Source organism: Phycodurus eques, chromosome 5 (assembly GCF_024500275.1).
Source record: "Phycodurus eques isolate BA_2022a chromosome 5, UOR_Pequ_1.1, whole genome shotgun sequence".
Lineage (NCBI taxonomy): Eukaryota > Metazoa > Chordata > Actinopteri > Syngnathiformes > Syngnathidae > Phycodurus > Phycodurus eques.
In genome coordinates, this window is record NC_084529.1 from 29,515,875 (window position 1) to 29,534,023 (window position 18,149).

The following is an 18,149-nucleotide window of genomic DNA, read 5'->3' on the forward strand; positions in this document are numbered from 1 at the left end:
TGAGGACCCGGGTTCAATCCCCGGCCCCGACTGTGTGGAGTTTTCATGTTCTCCCCGTGCCTGCGTGGGTTTTCTCCGGGCACTCCGGTTTCCTCCCACATCGCCAAAACATGCATTAATTGGAGTCTCTAAATTGCCCGTAGGTGTGACTGTGAGTGCGAATGGTTGTCTGTTTGTATGTGCCCTGCGATTGGCTGGCAACCAGTTCAGGGTGTACCCCGCCTCCTGCCCGATGACAGCTGGGATAGGCTCCGGCACGCCCGCGACCCGCGTGAGGAAAAGCGGCTCAGAAAATGGATGGATGGATGGATGGGAGTCGACACACACCTGCCACCGTTTCGATTTTTAACGGCCCAAAAACCGACAACACATGCATTGGCCCCACAGAAACATGATTTGCTTTATCCGCTTAAATGACTTCATGAAGAAGCTGCTTTGCTGACGAGACTTAGCGATTGTATGTGCGCGTGCGACACCGTAGGATAGGGCTAATGTTGCCAAAACAACAATAGAAACATCCGCAACTTACCGCAAGGTGTTTTCTCAAGTTAGAAGTGGGCTGAAATTCCAAGTTTGGGCAGTCACCATTTAAGAGCTGCATGACAAAGCGGTTGCATTTTTGACGTCTGTAAAGTAAACGCACACGTTTCCCCCCAAATGAGTCGTTTTGATTGGCTCACGAAGGTGCGCGGTCATGTGACTGCTGTGTGTCGTTTGATTGGTGAATTGGAGTCAAATGACATTCGTGTTCACGTTTGATTGGTGCAACGGGCGACCTATGCGGAAGTCGAAGATGGAGTCTAAAAATAGAAGCACCCACGCAAGAAATGATAAATAAAAGTAGCGAACGGCATGTAGATCATTGTAAAGGACTAGTAAAAGTATTGATCCTTCTTCACATAAATACTTAAGTAATCTGATCTGATTGGTTAAACCAAATCCAATTGGGGGCCAGCACTACATGTGCTAAATGCCCTGGGCCTGAAATTTGATTGGACCAAAAAAAAAAAATAACATTAAAATAAAATTAAATAACATGCACAGCCAAGAGGAAAACCACAATATGAAAAGAATATACCATTGTGAATAAATTAATACAATTTCATGGAACATGTGTTAAAATGTAGGTCGTGAATAGGTTAGAGTCGAGAAAGCCTTTTTTGGCCCTGATGCTTCAGTCGCAGTTGTAGACAATATTCTTGTAAAAGTACAAAATACCCCATGGCAGGTTTTGTTTTTAGCCTTAACACCTTGATTTGCTGTCGGCCAGTCTGCAAGGAAATCTACTTTTAGGAGCAGTGGGCGGACCTCACTCATTCATTCATTCATTTACGCGAAGTTGTAAAACAAAAAGCCCCCCCAAAAAAACCACCTCACGGTCCACGGTGTTTGTAGTTTCCATGCGCAGTGACCACGCAGCTTGTTCGTGACCCCACCTCTCGCTCCACCTCCTGCTCCACCTCCACCTCTTCTGCCGCACACTGCTTGTTCTCTCCTAAAAGAAGAAGATCCCCAGCAGCAACCGGGTCACTTTGGTCCCGAGCCGCCGTTCTCGTGCGATGCGATTCGTTCGCGCGGGGTCCAGTCAGAAGAAGGAACAAGTCTATCGGAGATGATGGATTACTCCAAGGGGCAAATGGTGAGTGTCGACGACCGCTCGGTTCGAGGCTCCCCCACCAAGTGTTCGCCTGCCCCGACGAAGCGCCGCAGGCCACATATCTGCTCGCTTACCTCACTTCTAGTTAGTCGCATGTAACCACGTCACCGGCAGCGTCACGCAGCGCTTGGTTGAACGTTGAATCTTTTACACGCCGCCTTTGATGCGATGGCTTTGTTTAACCGAACACTGGGAAAGACATTGCCTACCACTTGAGCACCAAAAAAAAAAAAAAAAAAAAAAAAAAAAATGTCGTTTCGAAAGTTTCCTGTTTCATCTATCGGATATTGTTTGAGCCTCTAATAAACCCCTGGTGAAAACCACATTCAAAATAGTGTCTAATTCCATTGCTGGATAAATCTGTGTGTGTTGGAGCTTTATTATTATTATTATTATTTTTTTTTTTTTTTTGTGGACCGAACTATACAAACATTTACTATCCCACAATCCTCTTTCTGGAAACGGTTCACCTTAAAATGGGTGAAACCGTATTAAATGAATGAGCATAAAAATTAGCTTGCGTTAGAACACCCTACATGATTTGTATAAAAAAAAATCAAATAAAATCTTTGATCGTCGGGGAAAAAACAATCACTGTTAAATGGCATTTTGGCTAGCTCATTTCAGGAAATGGTGCAAAACAAGATTCCGCAGTTTCAAATATGTTATTTCTCTCCAATCTGTTGTTGCTTTACCATTTTGTTTAAAATGCTGGTTAAAGTGACAAAATATTAAACAAAGCAATATTTCTTTTGTTTCAACAAGAGTGTGAAAAGTAGGACTGCAACTGATGCTTATTTTAAAACGGTCTCTTGTTTTGTCAATGATCAATCGGATAAAAATACACCGCTTTTATTTATATTAAAAAAAAAAAAAGTATTATTTCAAAATGAACAAACATAAATTGATTTTGGTCCGTAACATGTCAGAAAATAGGCAAAAATGTTGATCGTTGTTTTCCAAAGTAAAAGCAGCTGTTTGCAAATCAGTCTGCTTTCATGTCGCACTACAGAAATCTTGGAATTTGACTGTTGAGAGAGAGCATTTGAACAATTTTATGTTCAACAATGTCTGTAAACAATTTGTTGATTTATAAAAATAGTTGTCGATTCATTTAATAATCGATTAGTTGTTGATTAATTGTTGCACCTCAGTGAAAAGTAAATGAGAAATTAATATTGGTAATAGGTCTGATAACTGCTAATTTACACATGTTTACATATCAGCTACAGTGTCTATCTATTAGACGAGTTCCCTTTTAATTTGCCCTATAATGAGGAAAAACCGATTTATATTTTATGGCAATCATGTCAAATTGAAGCTCTGCTGTTGTGTATGTCTCAGTCTAGTTTATCTGAGGAGGGCAGCTCCACAAGGAGCCCCCAGTCCAGTCCTGCCGGCCTGAAGCTGGAAGCGTTGATGGAGCACCTCCAGCGACAGCAAGAAGCCAAACAGGACATGAACGTCCAGGAGAAACACCTTCTACAAGCTCAGCTCCTCTTTTCTCAACACGCTGCCGCGGCTGCAGCGGCGGCTGCGAGGGCCCAGCCGGGTTCCAGGCCCGACCTGTTCGCCAAAGCGGATGGATTCAGTCAGCACGCTTTGAACAGAGTTAATGCCGGGGAAGAGGAGGAGGAGGAGGATGGGGAGGATGATGATGATGACTCTGAGGAGGAGGACGAGGAGGAGGAGGAGGAGGAGGAGGACGCGGAGGAGCGCGGGCCTCATCAGCAGGCCAAAAAGCCGCAACTGCAGCTGGTTCCGGGCCTCCCATCCAACCCTTTCCCCGGGCTGCAATCGGCAGCCAGCAAGTCGTCTCCTCCTCCTGTAGCCATAAAACAGGAGAAGGAGGTGCCGTCTCCCGTCGGCCCGCCTTCCTTCACGCCGGCCAACGGCTTTGCCGACTGGGCCTACGATGAGCCTCTAAAACAAGTAAGCGTCCTCCGTGTTTAGGTGAACATCTGTAAGCCCCATTCCGCAAGCCCTTTTCTTTTTGCCGCTGAAAGAACGAACGCGACTTTGGCAAAATGCCCAGAGTGTAATAGTTCTCGATTGCAATTCACAGCAGAGAGCTTCTACTTCACTTATATGGTGCATGCTTGATAAAACGCCACCAGCCTGGCTAATTCCTCTTGGCTGTGGTCCAAGCCAGCCGGCTCGGTGGAGCCTGACTAACATGTAACTCCGCGGCAATGTGTCTATTCACCGATAAGGGCTCAACACTGCTTTGGTAACCGGTTCCCCTAAAAATATGTCCCGTAGATCAGTGATTCCCGACTTTTATTGAACCGAGGCACATATTTTCCATTAGAAAAGTCTCACATCACACCACCAAACAAGTGTCACACAAAATACTGTACAGTGATGCCGGTTTTTTATTTTTCCTTCCCATTTCTCCCTTGCTTTGACTTTGGAGTGTAGACTTTATGAGCACTGTATGGCGGCAGGCGACTCACTTTCCAACAACCAGCAATTCGGCAGAGACAATTATTCCAAAAAGAGGCTAAGTACAGCAATTGTCGTTTTTTTGAGGGAAGCCTGGAACCGATTGATGGCGTTTCCATTCATTTCGATGGGGAAAATATGATTTGCGATATGAGTGTTTTGCGTTACAATCCAGGTACCTCTGTATAATGAAATAATGATGAACCTGCCATCCCGTGGAAGAACATTGAATTGTTCTCCCTGTCACGCTACATCACTCGCATAGATAAATGGGAAAAAAAAGATACATTATTTGTTGTAAATAAATCTTGGCCTACTTAAGTGCGCAACCGCTAGAGTGCCACGGCATAGTCGTTGGGAAGCACTGCCGTAGATTCCTGTTCTGTATGTCTTCCAATGTGTGTCGTTTTCTTGTTAACAGAAGGCAATCTAACGAGTCCTCTTCTCCCTTGCGCAGGCCCCCACGTCAATACAATATATTGTGACTAATGGAGCCTGCAGCCTGAGGTGCTGCAGGGCTGATGCCTCACAGCATGCAACTGTCAAGTTTACTTACAGCAGTTTCACTGGAGCAGAAGTGTTCACTCGGGGATTTGGTGCACTCTTCATTTCTCAAGCATATTTCTGTTTCATTTGATTTCACTGGCACCCTGCCTTTTATTGTTTTGAGCTTAGAGAAAATCTTTATTCAGGGCCACATCCTTAAACAACTCGTTGCCAAGATAGCTGCAGCTCAGTGGCTAGCCCTGCATAATTTAGTTGTCTCCTAGCAACACTAAATGGCACTGTAATACACATGCAAGTAATCAATACATAATGGCCGCTGCAATGAGAACATAAGTCCTTTCTTCAGCACGGCACTCGGGCTGTGTTGAAACCACCACTCTCTGTTTAAAGGAAGGCATAATGGCGTGCTTTTTTTTTTTTTTTTTTCCCAAAATGCATTGTGAGATTGTGCAATGTTTTGGGGGACGTTTAATTCTCCCCTTTGCTCGAAGAGCCAGGACCCATTCGAAGTCATGTCAAACTGTGATTTTTCACAAGGTCTTTCTTCATATGTGAGGTGTGGGCTGTCGCCTGCAAGTGAAAATGCTCCGATGTCGATTCGCTTTTGGATCTCGTCCCTTGGTTATCGCACCTTGTTACACCGGATTTACATGCAGCTTTGATTCTTTCTAGAAATGCTGCGTCCATTGGTTAAAAGGAGTCTCCAGAAGCAAACAGGACATACAGTAATAATGGCTGCCCATTTCCCCTTCGTTTTAGTCTTATTAGCCCTTTCAGTCATTATTGAAAGAAGCATCTTTGGCCATACAGTAGACGATTACCCACGCGAGACGGCCAATGTGCACCCTTTGTGTGTGGTCTCACTTCAGTGGCGCTTTGCGAGGGGGGCTAAAGAGCCCCCATTTTCTCAGCAAGGGGCTAGATAAATGATCTTGACTTGTATGGGGGATTAAAGGCAGAATAATTTGATTTGGATTACAATCTTAGCCCCCGCTGTTCCACTGAAGAGCTATATTTTCACTTTTGGGCTGTTGAGTGATTTTATAATCAAGCCCTTTAAAATCAGTTAAAAACATGGGCGGTGTTGGTAGGTGAAGCCGTAAATACTACAATATCAAGAATGCATTTTAAGAAGCAAATCGAGTTTAGCAAAAGTCCCCCAAAAATGTTTTAATGGAACAAAAGCAACCTTTTGCTGACCTACATACTGAGTACTATCAGCATTCCCAGGGTTGGATGTGTGAAAGCTCTGTGAGCAATTAACTGCCAGCTCTTTTGTTAATAGAGCCGCAGTAGGTCTCACTTGCTCATCAATAAGGGGGGAAGGGTTTTATTTCCATTTGATGGTGAAAGGACTGGGATGTTTATCTACCTTCGCGTCAATAGGGTTTCTGCGTGGGGGAGTAGAAGGCCCTTTATTAGAAATTCTAAGCCAAGCTATTACATGTGTCAAAAGCTACCCCAGGGTGAGGTTGTGTGAGAGCAGGCTGCAGACAATCATTTAGTTGAAGCTACCTAGGAAGACATTTAGTAAATAATGCCTCATAGACTTTTTTTTGGGGGGGGGGCGTTTGCTTGGGGGCGCTTTGAAGTCCCGGTAATAAAACACGAAACTGTAGATCGCGTCATTACTCAACCGTTTAAGACAAGAATGCAGACTTTTGAAAAACGATTGTCAGTGTGGCGGTCCATCTCAATTGCAAGTCTTCATTCACAAGACTGCTACTCCCAGGAGACAAGCCGTTGTTGGAAACTAGTGGCCGAGCACGCGTACTACAGCGGTTTTAGTGGGTCCGTGCAAGCGAGGATCGTCTGAACAATATGCTTATCCAAAGATGTCAGCTTTGTTTTCCTCGGCCGTTGTCGTGTAAATGTACCCCTAGTTGAAGCAACTGTGGAAGAATTTACTAAATAATTCCCCGTAGAGTCTAAAAAGGCTAATGTGTGGCTGTGTTTCGACTGTAAACACAAGGAGAGTTGTAGTTGATGTTGTTTTGGTTCCCATGTATTTTATAGCTGAGAGGGCGAAATGCTGTTATGGGACCACTCCTTCAACCATGGTTTTGGTTGTGAAGCAAAAACAACGGAGATGTTACTATCACAATCAGAGCAGTAACCAAAACATTCCATTATTTTGATTAAGCACAAGTGTGATAAATGGACAAGGCGATCCTGTCCGGTACAAGCACACGTCGTGTTGTCTAAAACACACCCTTGTTTTAGTACAAAACACCAAATTGAACTGAATCGTGAGCTGCGTATGATGACAAGCCGACCAGTAACAGTTGTGGTGTCAACAATGACGTCAAACGGTGACTTTTCGACATAAGAGTGCACTATTCTACACGCGGCACACATTGTCTTTGCTTATCGCTTTCATATTCCTATCATCTCGAGGCTGTGCGCGTGTGTCTGCGGTACAATAACATCTCAGCAGGCTTCTCCACGCAGTTGTACACACACACACACACACACACACACATTTTAACCTTTAACTGTCACATTAAGGAGGAGCCCATGGAGCAATAACATGTCACATTGAACTACCGCATGACAATGGAGCCTTGCCCCTCATCTCCCTCTCACTGGCCACAGCTCTGAGCAAACTCTCCCCCTTTAAGTGATGTATTATGTATAAACAGTAGAGCAATACAGGCGCCCTTTCTGTTGGGGCAGTAAGGGGGTAAGTAAGGGTGGGTGACAATCGGTGAAATGTATAAGCGGAACCATGCTGTTTTGACACATTTCTGCAAATGATACTGTATGCTGGGGAGGGAGCATCAGCACCCCACAGTCGTCGTATACATACCTAACCTCGCTCTTTTCGTAGACGTGGTCCAAACTGTCCCCTTCTCTTCTCCTACACGTAGAGAGCCCCCATCTGGGCCGAGGAGAATGAAGGAGGAAGAGGAAGAGCAGAACCATCCAGGGACTTTGCAAAGGTTAAGTCGATTCAACGGTGGCCTTCGTTCTCATTTTGCCAACAAATGATGCTCATGACCCTTTTCTTCTGCGTTGTAGCTTTACGAACTAGACGGCGACCCCCAGCGCAAGGAATTTCTCGACGATCTGTTCGTCTTCATGCAAAAGCGAGGTTGGATTCTCAGTTCTTGTTTTGTTGTTTTGTTTTTATTTTATAGCGCACATTTTTGACTACACAGTGGTTTTCGTGTTTGGTGCCCTGGTAACTTTTAAACTGCTTAGAATTCTGCTAGAAATTAAACTGTAACTTTCATAGCAAAATGTCCTGTTTTAGTAGTTGGCAACACTGAGGGCTATTATTAGTTGACTTTTGAATTAATGTGTAACCAAATCCTTAACTCCACTTCGCAGTGAAACTGTAACAATATAGGGCAAAAGGTGTAGTTTAATATTAAGTAATAAGAAATGTCTAAATGCTAACTAAAATGTCAACATCCAGTCTAGCTTTATGTGTATATTTTATGTGACTGTACACCAGCTTGAAGATGTTTTCAAGCCTTCAATTAGTTGTTTAAAACAAACAAAAAACAAGTAAAGGCATATTTTCTAACATAAATCACATCATCTTGGATTATTGTATTGTGGAATGCCATCCATTCATTTATTTTAGGGGTTATCCTAATACTAAAAATAAAAGCTTAATATTAAAGATGTTCGATACCACTTTCTTTTTTTTTGATACCAAGTACCGATACCACGAGTACGTTTTATACTTACAATTTCAATTAACACAATGACAGATAATAGGGAAGAAAGACCTTTTTTTTTTTCTTCTTTCTTTTCTTTTTTTCCCCCTGAAGTACACGATGATTCACCAACGTGTTAAACCACCGCAGCATAGTGCCAACTAGTGACACGGAGGACTTAATGTCAGATTTTTTTTATTTTTTATTTTTGTGGCCTTCACGAGTACACGATACCTCGAACGACGGCCGGCATCAGCCCGATTTCTATTCCTGTATCGGTACTCACTCATCCCTACGTAATATACTGTATTACTGTACCGTATATTTGTCCTGCAGTTCAAGCCTATCGTGTTTCACTGATTTCATAGAACCAAGTCATAGTCAGCCCGCTGAAGAGGTCACACTCAGGCCGACCGTGCATGCGTTCATGCTTAGCCCAAACTAATCTTATTTCTACCACTTGTATTTAGCCCTCTTCATTAAATGGCTTTACTACAGAGGCTCAGGGTCTGCGGAGTTAGCTGTCAACCTTGTGATTGGCAGCCACTGCTGCTCTCCCCCACCCCCACCCCCATGCTGTAATCAAATCAATTCTGAAACAAAGCTGTTGCTGTGGAAATACCCCCTCCCCCACCCATCTGAAATAAGCCTCATTAGAAGAGCGCGTCCACGTAGATTGCACAAGCTGAGCCTTTTTTACCTGACATTAATCTCAGACCTTAAGGTGAGCAAGTCGGAGGGCATCCATGTTGACCTTCTTCTCTTTTAATAGCCGGTCTCTCCTATTTGTGCAAATCACTCATGGCTGCAATTAGAAGAAATTGGTGTCAATGGATTTGTTGTTTTGATTCCTGCAGGGACGCCTGTGAATCGTATCCCCATTATGGCCAAACAGGTGCTCGACCTGTACAAACTGTATAAGCTTGTGACAGACAAGGGAGGCCTGGTGGAAGTCATCAACAAGAAGATTTGGAGGGAGATCACCAGAGGTCTCAACCTCCCCACGTCCATAACCAGTGCAGCTTTCACTCTCCGCACGCAGTACGTGTCTAAACTATCACAGCGGACAATATCTAGGTTTATTATTACCCTAAGAGTCTCAGAACCATTCCGATGGTACACTTGCTTGTGATAAGGCACACAGTGTCCCTTCCATGTCTTATCGGCCCCAGTTTATCTAATGAGAACGCAAATCATTTATTATTCTCAGAATGGGGACATTTATATGTTACAGCGGCAAAGAGCACTAGAAACTCAATACAAGCGCTCAGGTCTGTTAAACAACAAAAAAAAAATGCACATTTTTGCACTAACAACACAAGCTAACATTTATTAACTAGCCTGAAAGAAAAAATATGAAGGAAAGAATGTAATTCTTGTGGTTCGCCTTGTATGTTGGCAAAATCACATCACAAATTGCCATCATTATAAAGTTATTTAAAAAGTCTCCGAAGTGCAATATGTGCTCACTAAAACTGCCCAAGTAAATTCAGTAGTTTTCTGCAGTGCATTACATATGCAGTGGCAGGTCTTCGTGGGGCACTGGTCCAGATATCTTACTGCTTTTAATCCGCGGCGGGGACTAAAGCGCTACATTTACTCCACTACATTTACCAAAGTAACTTTTCAATTATGGGATAAATTGCACTTGTTGGAGTAGTTTTAATCAAACATACTTTTGACTATTACTTTTTTTTTTTTTTTTAAGAGGCGGTACCTTTCCTTCGTTCCGCGTGCTACTTAGATTTTTGGTATTAATCTACTGTATTATTGATTGTGCGATCCATATGATTGGGTTTGCCAGAGAGACTTCTGCCTTGGGCGCTGTCACACGACTCTACTTCATCGCTCCAGTGGAACTTACTAGTCACGTTTTATTCCATTTGACTAGTCAAACAGAGCCAGGCAGCCGCATGACCGCACACAAAGTTTCTGTGGCTTTACTTAGAACCCAAGTCTTCAAAGTGACTAGTTTTCATAAAACCTGATTTGAAAAAAATAAATAAAAATAAATAAATTACAAAAAAAAAAAAAAAAGAGAAAAGAACTGCTCTAGTGTATGTAATCTCTGCCTACTGAGTTTATTGTGCTGTTTCATGGGTGTAAACAAAGTTAATTTATGACAATTTCTTGTGGAAGTATTTGTCTTAATTTATGTAATTTTATGAAGATTACATTTATTAGTGTTGCAGTTAAAGGGAGATATTTGGGCAATATCAGAATTTTGGTATTTGATTTCAAAAGAATCCGATGTTACTCACCATTTACTCAATACGTTTTTTTTCCCCCCACTGAATACTTGCTTACTCTTTCTCAGTAATTATTTGAAGGACTACTTTTTACTTTTAGCTGAGTCATTCCAAAGTAACAATAGTCTTACTTGAGTACAATTTGTGGCTAGTCTACTAACCTCTGTTTTTACTGCTATTGATTTGAATCGCCACATGCAGCCATCCGTTTTCTGTGTCGCGTCCTCATTCGGGTCTTGGGTGAAGTGCAGCCTATCCCATCTGATTTTGGGCAAGAGGTGGGGTACACCCTGGACTGGTCGCCAGTCAATCACAGGTTACAAAAAGAAAAACACAATCATGCCTCTGGACAATTTTGTCTTCGACCCGGTATATGGGGTATAAGCAAGAAATAAAAATCAAAAAGACTTTTAAAAAAAAAAAAAAAAAAAAAAAAGGAACCTGCTGACTTTAAATGTGAATTCTTTAGGTATATGAAGTACCTGTACCCTTTTGAGTGCGAAAAGAAGGGTCTGAGTTCTCCAGGGGAGCTGCAGGCAGCCATAGACAGTAACCGCAGAGAAGGTCGGCGTCCCAGCTACACCAACAGCCTGTACCGCTACTCGCCCTCTCCAAACTCCGCTCCACACAATCTCCTCTCCTCACCAACGATGCAGACCCCCACCTCTGGATACAACACTTCCAGTCAGTCAATCAGCCCGAATGTAAAGAAAAATCCAGGTATGATATGTCATCTTTTGTTTGGTTTTGTTTTGCTCAATTCATTATCACGGTTGTTTTGAATGGGCATTCGTCACAATGCTTTAGAGGAGGCCTCAAGTCTGGTGATACCCAGCCGGCTGCCCATGGCACTGGCACTGGGGCAGCAGCAGCAGCAACAACAACAGCATTATCATCAGCAGCAGCAGCAGCAATTGGCCCAAGCTGCCACTCTGGAGCATCTCCGAGAGAGGCTGGAGCGCGGAGCAGGGGGCGCTGTTGCCGACGGCCCGGAGAAAAAAATGATGCGTCTGGCGGAGGAGCAGCAGCGCCTCGTGCAACAGGCGCTCCAACAAAACCTCCTGGCAATGGCATCGCACTTCAACCCTCTGAACCTCAAGCTCAACAATGGTCACGGTGAGTGGTCTTCGTCATTATCATAAATGGAGCACGTAGGAGGCGGCGATTTAATGGAAGTGTTTGTTGTTTTCCCACAGAGAGCAAACAGGATTTGTCCCTGAGTATCTCGACTAATGGCGCTGCCAGTATTAGTGTCTCTGTGGAGGTCAACGGCACCATGTACTCGGGTAAGTTGTTGTTACAGCCATGCCTTGGCACTGATGGAGTTGAACTCTTGGTCATTCTATACAGCAAGGGTCATTGCCATCACTTTACTGCTAATTTCAACCAGTCGTTTACAGTGGCGCCTTGACCTATGAGTTTAAATGGTTTTGCGACCCCTCTCGTAAATCAAATCATATTTCTCCCAGTGAAATTAATGGAAATGCCAATAATCCATTCCAGCACCACAAAAATGGCTAATATTTATCAAGAAAAGTAGCACTCTATAGTATTGTACTACTACTATAAAACACACAGTAATATCTTGATTAAATAGAATGTAAAGAATTAAACCGTTTGTGCATAATGATTAATAATGTCTTCAATGCCCATTGACAGTGTGCTCCTTCTGATATGGCTTTTCCACCAGGGGCTAGTACACTGCAGACATGCATAATACACGAAGAAGACTTTCACAACTCCGTAAGCTCCAACAATAGTAGTAGTTTTTTTTTTCGCACAGGACAAAAATAATACCGTTGGTGTCGGAAGGAATCCTCGGGTTTCCAAAACCATCACTTTTGAGGAAAACCCAAAAATAAAATGTTTGAAGAGAGCAAGCCATTTTCAACACTGAAGATGGGTTGATCATTTGTAAAAGGAAAAAAAAAACTACTAGGGGACTGACCAATAGTCTCTCTTTGCAAGAAAGAAAAACACAAAAAAAAGAAATGTTTACACAGGAGTTTTCTGCTTGACATTGGCGATATGCTTGTATCTTTTCGGTATATTGTCTGTGTGCGTTGTCGCTTAAAGGCTTATACTCCAACATCGAAGCTAGTTTTGTTAGACCATCTGTGCTGTTTCTGTACGATGGCTGGGAAGTGCAAAACAGTATAACAAATTGTGAGACACTTTTACATTTCAGAAAACAAATGAACATAACACAAAACAAATGTGCATTACAGAAAGCACGGCTCCCTTCATTTCCACGTACATTCTGGTCACAAACTTTGCTTTTTCATCCACAGGCACTTTACACATTACGAATATAGTTTAGTATTGATGTAAAACAACATTTGATGCTAATACATACTATTTATACAGTATGGCTTGAGCTGAGGCGACGAGGCGGCACGGATCAGAATCATCTTTATTTGCCAAGTATGTCCAAAAAACACACAAGGAATTTGTCTCCGGTAATTGGAGCCGCTCTAGTACGACAAAACCTTTGAGTCATAAAGACATTGACAAAAACGGTCACTGAGCAATAAAGGGTTGCTAGTTATCTGGTAATGGCGGTACAAATATATATATATTTTTTTTTGACAATTGTGTCAAAAGATGCAGAGTCCTCTAGCACTTGGAGTAGTTCGAATGACTAATATAGCAATAGTCAGGCGCAACAACAGCATTATCAAAGGGCGCCGAGGCTTCAAGCGAGTAGTGCGATAATCTGGGACAATGTCGATTGTGCAAATGTTGCAGATGGGACTCTGGCATGAGTGGCCAGTATTGGTCAACAACAGATCTGCAAATAGCGCAGCGTGGCGAGACGACTACAGTGAGTGCACGAGTCGTGTATAATTGGTCCGACAGAAATGGGACCGCAAACTCAGACAAAAAAAAGAAAATGGCAGCATGTTGCAATGGAATTGTAGGTTAGCTCTTTAAGAAGTTGATTGCAAGAAGAAGAAGAAGAAGCTGTTGGAATGTCTACCTAATCATAACAATCTTTTTTTTTGGTATTGTACAAATGTGATACATATTTGTGACGGTCATCTCGGTGCATCTGCGTAGCCTCCCCTCCCCGCAATGCAGGAGCCAACCTTGTTGAAGCGGGGCGAAGAAAGTGGGATTCCTAATAACGCATCAGTTTGTTATATGGCACATTCCCTTTCCGGTCACTTGTCATTTGCGTCGGCTTTTGTTCATCTCTTTGTTTCATCTCCTGTTCATTTGTTTTCTGAAATGTAAATTTGTTTCAACTCTTGTTCATTTGTTTTCTGAACTGTACATTTATTTCGACTTTGAATTTGTTGTCTGAAATGCAAATTCATTTCAACTTTTTGTTCATTTTGTTTTCTGAAATGTACATTTATTTTGACTTTGAGTTTGTTTTCTGAAATGCAAAAGTGTTTCACAATTTGTTCTCTTGTTTTGCACTTCCCCACCCCGGTCGTTTTGCCGCGTGTTAGCATTACGCTAGCAGGCTTGAATTAGTTATGTGGTTTAGTTAAATACACATGTAATTCTTTTTTGTTTTCTGTTTAAACTTCAATTGGTAGTGTCAATTAACAGCTTGAAACAAGCACTTGGCCTCTTGTTTTTTTTTTTTCTTTTCTCAAAGAATTGTTTGATATATGCTGCTCATTGTGAAGTTTGCTGGCACCATTTATTTATCACTCGCAACTCAAGACAAAAAAATAGCCCGTATCTAAAAAAAAAACAAAAAACAATATACCGTAAGTCAGGTCACTCTTAAGTCGAGGTACCGCTGAATAAAGCTTTTAGAAAGAGGTACAACATTTAGTTTGAAACATCGACATCATGAAACAAACATGTCTGAAGATGGAGAGATACAGTGGGCGTAATGATCGTTATTTGATCCCCTGCTGAATTTGTAATTTAGCTCAATGACAAAGAAATTAATACATTTTGTAGTTTATACTCCTGATGTGTTCCAAACGCGTGAGGTCAAGTTTTGATGCCAAGTAGCTGGACAAGTTCCAAGAGCCATAATGGCATCCCGTTGCTGGATGATCGCAGCACGCAGCATATCGGCATGATATCTCAGGATTGCCATCATATTCTGGACTCTTGACAACCAGGATTAATTTGCAGTTGTCTTTGTCAACAGGAACGCTGTTTGCTCAGAAGTCCGGCGCTCCAGTGGTATCGCAGGCTGTAACTCCAGCAGGAACGAGCGGTTTCAGTGCCTTCTCCTCTCACAGCCCCTCATCTTCATCCTCCAACTCATCAAAGGGACCAAATTAAAGATCCGATTTTTCTTTTTTTTTTTTTTTTTTTTTTTTTTAAAAAAAAAAAAACTCCATTCTTACCAACACCATTGACCGGTATACATTATAGTAGCTCTCTGGTCAGGGAAGAACTGTTTGAAATATTAGGTCTAACTTCTTGTTTGTTCAGTCCGTCAGCACTGGATGTTTTTCATGAAACGTTTGCTGTTAGTTTGCGTTAATATTGTCAAACGTGTGGCCTCAGACAGCTTCTAATTGTAACTTGTTAATCTTAGTTCCTGGTCTAAGCTTGTTTCGAATCGTAGTGATGTTGACATGTTTAAGTGTCTTTAGTGCTGAGAGAGAGAGAGAGAATCATTGCTGTGTTTGCGACATCTTACAGTATAGCTAGTTTATAAACCTGTTCTGTTGCCAGTAGAACAGTGGTGTTGCCAAAGTGAATGAAGACCAAAAAAAGCCTTAGCTCAGTGTCCTAGTTCTGTTTTGTGAGCCTTAGATATGATTTAACCCTACCGATGGCTGGCTACTGCGAGTAGAGTTTTCATGGCAGTCTTCAGGGAGATTTGTACACTTTCAAGGTAGCGCGGGACCTTTTTTATTTAGAGGGATTTTTTTTTAGGCACATGTACTGGTTGGAGTTTTGGTTTGTATTTTCTTTTCTTTATTTAATTACTGTAGTTCTGCCTTGAACAAATCTGCTGGGAGTGGTTCATGTAGAACAGATGCCATACTTACCTCATTTGAAAATTTCTGAAACTCGGGAATGTCCACTGGACCCATAACTGAGCTGTGATGTATTTTTTGTATGGGCGACGAATGTATCATTACTGACCTCACGTTGGACTGAACCATTGCTACCTCAATGCTTGAGAGAAATATGCAATTGTTAAAGCAGCAAGAGCTGATGTAGCCATCTGCTGACCTGTACTGTAAGTGGACAATCAAGTAAAATTGCAAACAAAATGTTACTGAGAACTTGAAGTGTAAACACCAAGGCCTTGTTTTGCTCTTTGACAACATATTTGTTGGACGTACGGTCGTGTGGAATAAAATAATCGTGTGCTGCCCGGTGGTTCCCCTTACCCTGCTTAACAAAACAAATTGAGAGGTAGACTCATACCGTTCTTCGGGCGTCATTTGAGCATTTTTCCTCTCTTCCACTCAAAAGTCCAAAAAGGCCCAATTATCAGATGTCTCAAAGTATTCTACCATTAGCAGTTATCCCTGTGGAAATTAAATCTATGCATTTTAAAGGCTGCCTAAACCAGCAGTGAGAAGGTAGCTGGGGTCAAAGTACAAATTATGTAAACCCTTTCAGTGCTCAGACAATTTTTAACCAATCACTCACAAACATCAGTGTAATATCGTCCCGTTTCACAATAACAGTCCAACGGGATGCATTTTAAAGGATAACCCGGCCGAGGTAATTGAGTTCAAAGTTTAAATCAATACACGTTTTATTTCTCTTTTCCAAAACAAGATCCTTCCTCACGATAACCAATCTGGTAAGGTAGTGCGGGAAGTTGGCTTCAAAGGTTGTACTGGTGTATGTTTAAAACAGTTAATAATAAAAAAATTTTAAAAATACTTCTAGTCCTTACAGCTAATACAACAGCAGTAATTTCTTTCTAAATCATTTCAGTGTTTATTCTCCAAGCAGGTACATTTGAAACCGTTTTTTTTTAAAATTGGTGACAGGAGCTGGCCTGCTGTGTATTTATTTTTCGTCAATCCCTGTCGTCCAATAAAACAATTAAATACAGTGGTGCTTTTGAGATAAGAGTGAATGGACTTTCACGTTTTTTTTGAGATACGAGCCATTGGCTGGCTGTTATTTAGTTTATTTATTTATTTTTTTCCCCCGCTTTGACTTGCGAGCAGAAAATTTAGATACAAGCACTGTATGGTATCTCAACACAGTTCTCAACAAGTAGCAGTTTTTTCAGATAGTGAATGAGTCTTCACGAAAGAAGCTTCAAACTGTTTATTGTCCCTCCAGTTGAAGTTTACTATGAAATTTTGCCTGATAGAAAGTCCGCTGAGCTTAATGCTTAACACCGCAGACTGGCTACCAAATAGAGCTTGACATGAACTTTTTTTTGCTCACCAGCCACTGTGGCTAATCGAGTTACTAGCCAATCAGCATTTTCACGAGCCAAAATTTTGTTGTTGGATTAATACGAGTTATGCGCAACCAACTTCCGCATTCAGCCAATCAGGCCGTAGCACTTCCTTCCAGATCAGGTGAACTATAAATGAAACGTATACCCTATCCACTCTCTTGTCTTACCCAAGATATCGAAAAAGAGCTACCAAACGTGACCGTATCCGATGTTTAGGCTTTGTTCGTGTTTACACATGTCATACAAACCCCAATTTCAATGAAGTTGAAATTGAAATTAATGCATTTTAATCCCATTTTGGCTGGCCAGGAATACCAAGTGCTGGGGTTTGGCAGTAGGCCAATCACCTGCTCCCGTAAAAAAATACAGATTACAGAAACTGCAATTGCGGCCTAATGTGACTCGTGGCATTGAGAGCTCTAATCCCATTTTGTGTTCCACACAATGCGGAACCAAGAGTATGTCAGTGCATGTTTTCCTGGTACACTAATTACACTGACACACACATCAGAGCACGACAACCAAAATGGAGGAATTGGATGACACAGCAATGCCAGGACTGGTGGGAGGCAAATTTCATTTAAAAACAAACAATAAAAAAAACAAAACAAAAAAAACGGATTTAAGCCTTGATAGGCGTGGTATTGTGCAAAATCGAGTTTTTGTCATGTCCTGCAGTCCCCTTTTTGGACCTTGGGGGGCGCTTTGCGCCACCAAGGCCCCCACTCTCTCTCTTTCTCTCTCTTCCTCTCTCTCTCTCTCTCTCTCTCTCTCTCTCTATATATATATAAAATCAGATTGCACATGTAATAAATAATTACACCTTTTCAATTCTTTCTGTACTTACACTTTAATAATGTAATTGTTCATGATAAACATCTTAGCTTTCAATTATAAATTACATTTTCAATCCAAAATAATGACACATCAGACCACAGCATAATATTTCCTTGTTAATTAAAAAAAAAATATATTATTATTCATTTGGGGAGGCTGGACCGGATTAATGGAATTTCCATTCATTTCATTTTTTGGGGAAAGCTAGAGATTGATAGTGTATTTTGAATTATGAGCGTGGTCATAGAATGAATTCAACTCATATCTAAAGGCACTGTCGTAATACATGGCAGATAACAGAGAAACCATGAAGTGCAGCTAAGATTTTATGGACGGCAGGGACGAGGTCGCGGGGATGGATTGTGGGATTTATTGTTATTACGCGGCGATGCTGCTGGATCGACAGCTGGTACAGTGTTGAC

The 18,149-nt window shown here is 41.9% G+C and overlaps 1 protein-coding gene across 1 annotated transcript; it reads left to right on the plus strand.

Moving 5' to 3' along the window:
• The first annotated feature begins 1,477 nt into the window (after nucleotides 1–1,477).
• On the plus strand, nucleotides 1,478–16,445 carry LOC133402452 (AT-rich interactive domain-containing protein 3B-like). The gene is made up of 9 exons (XM_061676158.1): nucleotides 1,478–1,639; nucleotides 3,002–3,589; nucleotides 7,480–7,551; nucleotides 7,631–7,703; nucleotides 9,135–9,318; nucleotides 10,996–11,246; nucleotides 11,334–11,642; nucleotides 11,723–11,812; nucleotides 14,647–16,445. Exons 1-9 carry the CDS (start codon nucleotides 1,613–1,615, stop codon nucleotides 14,781–14,783), a joined length of 1,731 nt encoding a protein of 576 aa, XP_061532142.1. The 5' UTR covers nucleotides 1,478–1,612; the 3' UTR covers nucleotides 14,784–16,445.
• The last annotated feature ends 1,704 nt before the right edge of the window (nucleotides 16,446–18,149 follow it).